Below are 7,930 nucleotides of genomic sequence, written 5' to 3'. Positions count from 1 at the left end.
TTTATTTTTAATCATATTATGATGCTATATTACTATCATATTATATAATATCATTATTAATCATGACCAATGATATAATTAATATAATATTAATATTAATTATATTATTATGTTTAATGATATTAGATTATTTTCGTCTTTGTTTATTGATTTCGCTTATTATTTTTTTTTCCGTTATAACGTTATAAACAACGTTTCGAAGCCCTGTTTTTAGCTTTATACATTATTAAGATCAAAATGTGTTTAATATAAAAAATATCATAATATCATAAAATTGTTATTCATATCCGAGTAGAGGTGTAGGAATAAATTGTGTGGAATGACAAAGAACAATATTTCAACCAACAGGATAGAAAAAATAATACTCCCTGTTTTTGATGACGGACGAATCAACGTCGATCATCAACCATAGATAGTCAGAGTGTTCCACCTTTACTTACCTATAGTTACCTGTATGATGATGTACTTGATGTTTTATTATGATTTATGAAGTTTAAACATTTTTTTTTTTTTTACAAAATGGTTGATATTTTGTCTTTATGAGAGAAGCTTTAGACATTTTTATGGGAATTTTCATATACAAACTAATAAATAAAATATTATTATTTTAAAACCATAGAATTATTTTAGCTGTACCTACACCCGTTACAGCTTATTTAATTGAAATTTCACAATTTTTTTTTTGTATTATGTGCAACAAGCATCCGTGGGTTTTGTTTTTAAAAATATCTAATTATTTTTTAATTTTTAATTTTTAATTTAATTTATATATTGTTATTACATAAAATAAATATAAGTATTACATAATAAACAAAAATATTACCTATCTACCTTCTAAATTATGAATAAGGACTTTTCTAATATTGATATTGTTTGTCTATAAAACAATTTTATCATTAAATATTTTATTACAATTTTAAGTATGGAGTTTTCATTTTGTTTACAAACTACACAGATCATATTTTGATATGTATTACAATCATAAACGATACACGTTTTATAGTATGTACAGTGTTGATCTGGGAGTTAGGATATCTAAAGCGTCTATTTTAAGACAAAATACAATGTCCATCAGTATGAAAATACTTTTGTAAAAAAATTGATTTCCCTAAGTGGCTATGCGATATAAAATATATAAATCGAATATATATTGTACAACGCTTGATATATAACGATTTATTGTCGTACGTGGTAGTGTTTCATAAAATATTATGCAGAAGATTATTGCATGAATATTATTTTATCGTTAACCAGGTAGTATCGCAAAGAGTATTGAACTTTGAGTTTTAAAAAACTATAAAAATAGCATCAACTTTTAAATAATTCAACAATTTTTCGTATTTCCTTATATTATATTGCCACATTAATCTGGGTCACCTTTTATATTATTTTATTCAAGAATTAAACCCAATCACTTACTTTCTGATAGTTTTGGACTCGCCATAACCTCATAAATTGTCCATATAGGTATACCCGTCATAGGTAGTGTTTTTGTCAAGCCCAAAAATATATTCATCCTATTTAACTACAAGATATTACACTCCGCTGGTCTTTAAATATTTGAGTATTTGACAAATTGCATACTTCATTCAAATTGGTAGGTATGCACAAGTCTGATGATTTGAATACAAATTATAATCCTATAAAAATCATAAATAGTGCTATATTATCCTTCGTTTTTAGTGATTTTTAACAAAATACTTTTTTTGTAAATACTTAAAAATCAACTATGAATTCAATTTTTGTATGACAAATAAATACATATAACATAATATGTATATTTTATTACAGAAATTATATCTCAGGACAAGTTTTATTTTCTGAAAATTATAATGTAAACGTCATTTAATAATAATCGAATTGTGTTAAATAAACTCTTTTATAATCATTTTAATTCAATATTAAGTGTATTACTATGAAGTGTCAGTCGATAAAAGATCCTTCAACACGTTGATGCAGCTAACTATTGTTGTATTGCATTTAAAATTACTATTATATTCCTACATGATATCAAGATAAAGTGCAATATCTGATATCAATAATATGTTACGTATCGATCAAAATTAAAAAAAATACATACATGGTGTCCCACGAGGGTGTACCCATTAAGATATCTCCTGAGATAATACATTTATCATATGTCTGTTTTTTAATAGACTGACAGAAACAAGGACTACTTATATTTTATTTTTGAAACAATTGAACATAGTGATTTTATAGAGTTTAATTTTCTGAACATTTTTACTTTCAAAATTTTTTTTTCATTAATTTCATGAATTTTATGTATATTTTTAGCTTATAGGTAAAACAGCAAAAACCGGTTTTTGTCCGGGCGGCGAGTCCCCCTCTACGGCTATTGGGTTTATCTTTACGGGACATTGTATAATATATTCTACCACACAATGTTATATTAGAATATGAGTGAATTACTATTCTATAAACAGTAAAAAACCAAAATAAAAATAAAATCATTTGATATATTTTGTTCAAATATAATTAATAATTGAACACTTTTTAAAAAGTAATCTTTGTAGCGCCACTACCGACGTATTCCCCTCAGTCAAGTTTGACGGTTTGTGTACACAACTACTTGCATGCTATAATATTATGGACAACATACATATATTATGATATATAATTAAAAATCATTTAAAAACATCAATTACTCGGTTTTTATTTCAGAAAAAACTTGAATAAAACATAAACATTCAATAATTTGATCGTATATATATATACTTATATATATACTGTTACACAGTTAAATGGTTTTGGAAAATACAATATCGTGGTTAAATCCTATATTAAATGTATAAATCGTAATATAGTATAATGTTCTTGTGATCACGTATTATTATGTTTATATCGTATATCGTGGGGCGAAAATAAATGTATGTCATTATCGTATTTGATTTTTATTACCAATATAATGGGTTAAATGGGTGGGAGGTGGAGGGGATGCGACGGTTTGCTATCGCTTCGGCGTTTGGCCTTGCTTGTAGCTCAATCGCGCTGTGAAAGAGAAGAAAATATTATTTTAAACAAGTAATTAATATACTTTCAATTGGCACGGTTAAATAGATTCAAGACCGAGACACGAGCTCTTCTGGGCATCCACTCCGATACAAACATAATAACATCACAAACGGTCGACCGTGTTCATAAATATATATATATATATATATTATATATATTCATGTATATTACAATCATAATGTATAACATTATTACTCTTGTAAAACACTTATAAAATACGACGACGACGAATATCGTCCGTTATAACATGATGACGTAATAATAATAATGTCGGGGTGTTTGTCTATTGTGTATGATAATCGTAAAGCTATCTTAAGAGATACGGTGCAATTCGATGGGCGACAATAGCAACCAATACGAACGCACATCCAATAGCGAAACGATCAGCTGAACTTGCTTGTGGTCCACCTAGAAACGTTACACAAAGTGTAAGTACACATGATAAAAAAAAACATACATTTATAAATCGATAAGGGCCATAATTTTAAATCAGTAATAAAATAATATCGAGTATGGGGACCGAGATTATTGCAATTTTAATATAGGTATAATTGTCATGTGATTACATTTGGCTGCGAAGCTCGGATAGCCAGTACACAAGAGGTAAGACAACTAGAGGTTTTTGAAATGCAGTTCTATTGAATAATGTTTAAAAACGAGAAGTTTAGTATCGCATTAAAGTTGAAAGGTACATAAGAATGACAAGATATGAAAAGCTGTATTGGAAGTAGAGGTCCAAGGATGGAGTACTTCATGAAACAAATCTTGGTAGACACGGATCAAAGATAATTACATGGATTTATAGGAATTAAGTTACACAATGAAAGCTTGGAGTAATGTAACAAACCAATAAAATTATCGAAGACACAAAGAATAAAAGGATGCAATTATATAACACGAACATTTTATGAAGACCCTCATGGCTATTATGCAAGAATGTTCAATCTTTATTGGGTTACGGTTCCGATAACGATATACAATATTATAACAACTTTTTTTTTCGATAACTAGTTGACGTTGTTTAAAAAAAATGTTAAATGATTGTTATCATAATAATATTATAATGTTATGTAAACAAAGTCACAATTTAAGAAATAAATTAAGCACTAGCATTTAAAAAAATAATATATATGTATAAAAAATTGATTTAAATATAAATCTCATCGTGAGGACTATTGATTTTTGGATTGAACGATTGCATTGAAACCTGGAGTTTTTTGTGTCAACACAATTGTAGATAAAACACAAAAAAAACGAGTTAAGTTGGGTTATAAATAACAACTATCAACAGCCGATAATCATCAAATAATTATTTTTAAAAAAAATCAGAGCCACACCAAAAATCCCAGAGAACTCATCTACGGACTCCTTAGGGGTCCATGGTTCATTGGTTATGAACCCCAGACTCGCGGCGTATTTTATCCGATAAATATCTTTTGAAGACGTATACGTGCATATCGAGTATCGATTCGTGCCAAGTTTTGGAATTGAAATTGAAAATATTGTCAGTATCACCCTAATGCATTGTTAATAATATTATAATTTATAATGAAAATAATATTTTATTTTATTATATGGGTCAGGACGATTAACGCCATACGACAAACATAATTTAGTGTAGTCGTGTATTCAATTTAAAAACTATATCTACTTTAAGATTGTCCCAACGGCCAGTACAGCAAAATTGCATATGTAGGGGAGGTAGAGCGTATACCACTTACCCGATCTCAGCACGGCAGTGGGGCTGATCATCTGGGCCAGTCTGGGTGAGTCATCCATCAACTCAATAACTGAGTACTTTTTGTACAACAGAAACTGATTGGACTCGCAGCGGACCATCATACGGCCACCCGGGAAGTAATCGGCGTGGGTCGCAAGCTCCAGTCGCGATCGGCTGGTCAGCAGCCCGTCGTCTTCAGCTGTGACCCAAGCCGTCGTCTTTGCGTATTTCGTAATACTCGTCACCTGCAACGAAACCACGATTTAATATAAAATGTGATAATTATTTTTTCTATATATTATGTAATCGATTTTATAATGTTGTCACGTCGTCATCGTTTTTGCCACATTTCACCACCGTTTAAATATCACGATAATGTATGATGTGGTAAAATATATTGTAAAAGCAAAAAAATTAAAATTATACGCCACTCGTCGCCGTCGTAAAAAAAAAATGTAAAAGGCGTTAATCGTTTTATGACTCTTGAGATGAAGTTAATAACAAAACAAAAAAGGTCCGTGCACTTATATAACAATATATAACGCGTACAATCAAAATCGACTACCCTACATACAAGCGCAAGTGCGGAGGGCGCGAGACAGCCATAATTCAAACAGAACAAAAACTAACTAAAACGAAATACTTCGGTAAAGCTTAACTTTTGTAGTTTCGGTTTATGAAATTTCAGAAAATATTGCACAAACCGAAAAACCAACACCAATATCGATTAAAACAAACTAGTGGAAAATAATAAAAATTAAATTTCACGAGAAGAAAAGAAAAAAATAATACGCTTAGATGTAAGATACGTTTAAACTCCGTTCCACGAGAGAAGGAACTCGTTTCGCAATGTAACTGACGGAATTTAACGTCCTGGGGCACTATTTCCTTCTCTCAAACATTCCGAGAGGGAGCGTTGTATAGCTGTGGCGTTGTATAAACTATGTTTATGGTCTGAGAAGATAATAATGAAAATGAAATCTTGATTATTCTGAACCCGTGCGATTCAAGTATAAGTGGTTTGACTTTCATTTCGAAGTGGACCTACATTAAAATATCTAATCAAATTTTGATGAAAATCTATCGTTTTGACATTATATATATATATATATATATATATATATTATGATTATGTATTATGTCTGGGGGTCATTCTATAATTTTGTACGACACGCAGAATGTTACCGTTACGTCATAGTGTTGAGCCAGGGAGCCTAAAATATTATTATATTTTTCTGACCGATTACACGTTATATAGTTGTAATGACAACCAAACGATAACAAAGATGAAATTAATTGTATCAAGTTCCTAGGTTGCTCCTATAGTAACACTGACGGTTCTCATATAGTTAGGTTATACCATAGCAACGTCATTACCCTTTTTTCGATTCTGAGCGTAGCGATGTACGTATTTAATTTACAAGACATATACATTATACACGTACCGATGTATCTGCATGATGTGTGGATAGTTTTGTTTTTTTTTTCATTTAATATCAGAAAATCATCCTCGTAATTTTAAGTGACGTTCTGGACATGGTCATGTTCTATTTAATGATACGGGTTGTGATTATTTTATAGATAAATAGTGGTTGTACGACTAATGGATGATAATGCCACTGAATGGACGTGGGTTCAATGTGGCTCACTCGTTTTGTTATTACCATCGACACGGATATTTTTTTTTCCCGGCTTTAACCGACTGGAATTGTCAGAGTGTTTCAATTTTTTTTAAATCGGCGTGAGATCTAACCGTTGCCGTTGATCTAAAATCTAAATTATGTTTTGATCCTACCTCTAATTTCATAATATATATTTTATACGCAATCTGCAGTCTGCCATATAGCCATATCGATATAAATGGTATGTCTACAAAACACTAATGAAATAACTTAGTCAGATCCAATTAAATATTGAATCGTAATATACTTTTAAATATATTTTACATTAAAATTATACAAATCGCATAAATTATCTTCACCGATGTACTTTTTTTTAGAATACTTTCATTTATTGGTCGGATTTCCACTAAATAAATATGTACTTTTTGACGTTCGTAACTAAAAAATGTAATTTCACTTTGAAAGTAAAACAACATTTTGAAATTTAATGATAAGATTAATTAATGTAATTTAGTATTTTACATTTGATAATTTATAACATATTATAAGTTATTAGTTTCTCTTCGTCATGAAATATTAAATACCAACACTACATTTTAGTATATTTATCTTCATTATATGTATTGCTTTTGTTTCATAACAACTCTACAAATTAAATAATAGATACAATGAAACAATGTTATAAAAATTGTTTAGTACAATAAAATTAATAATTTAATTTTCAACAATAATAGTATTAAAAAAATAAATTAAGAATAAGTATTTCAGCATTAATCTTGTGGTAGTTTCGTGAAATTCGTGGCCAACAATATTTATACTTCAAATCCCGTATCTAATTGTTCTTTTACTTAAAGTAGTTTTCTTTCATTATTGTATTGGCTTATTTTATAATTATACATTATTAAGTACTTATACATGTATTTTATAAATTTTAATTTTAATACTATAATAAATTATTATACATCGTTGATTAGGGTTGGGACATTTTCAGGGCTGATAAGACAAATAAAAAAATGCAATGTAATTAATAACCATTTATTAAGCATTATGTTATATACTTATATAAAGGAATATTTTAATTAAATATTAAAATTATTTATCGAAATTAAAATAATAATATTATAATACTTACATAAGCTTAAGAGTGAAAAATAAAACAAGTTGTAATTTTATTTTACTACTTAATCTTTAAACCAATATACCTAGTAAAAATTAAAATAATTGTTCTTATATTAATTACTTTCTATAATTATTATTATTTTACTTTTCATAGTAATTTCAAAGCAAATTTTAATATCAACATACTGTACTCCCGACATTTTTTAACAAGGTGTTTAAAACAAAACATTTTGCACAAAATATCCACCCTGATTACACCGTGAGCGTGAAAAGCAGATTGAGACAGATGAGTCTCTAAAATAGTGTGGTAGTAACGAAGAATATTGAGTTCACGGTTTTCGGCGCAGTGCGCCTGTTTATAATATACATCCCGCGGGCTCGGTTTTAGGATTATTATTATTGTAATATGTGTTCACGCTCGCATTAGAATAACAAT

At 28.9% G+C, this 7,930-nt stretch overlaps 1 protein-coding gene across 1 annotated transcript in view; it reads right to left on the bottom strand.

Annotated features, from left to right (window-relative positions):
- Positions 1-2,457: 2,457 nt before the first annotated feature.
- LOC132949296 (uncharacterized) overlaps positions 2,458-7,930 on the bottom strand; it is a 51,404-nt gene continuing 45,931 nt past the window's right edge. Inside the window, exons 5-6 of the mRNA XM_061020113.1 lie at positions 4,755-4,998; positions 2,458-3,441 (exon numbers count right to left, since the gene is read on the bottom strand). Coding sequence (XP_060876096.1) covers positions 3,341-3,441; positions 4,755-4,998 — 345 coding nt within the window. The 3' untranslated portion in view covers positions 2,458-3,340. The remainder of the gene's footprint in view (positions 3,442-4,754; positions 4,999-7,930) is intronic.

This window comes from Metopolophium dirhodum, chromosome 7 (assembly GCF_019925205.1).
Source record: "Metopolophium dirhodum isolate CAU chromosome 7, ASM1992520v1, whole genome shotgun sequence".
In the NCBI taxonomy this organism is placed as follows: Eukaryota; Metazoa; Arthropoda; class Insecta; order Hemiptera; family Aphididae; genus Metopolophium; species Metopolophium dirhodum.
This window is presented reverse-complemented; position numbering and strand designations above follow the sequence as displayed.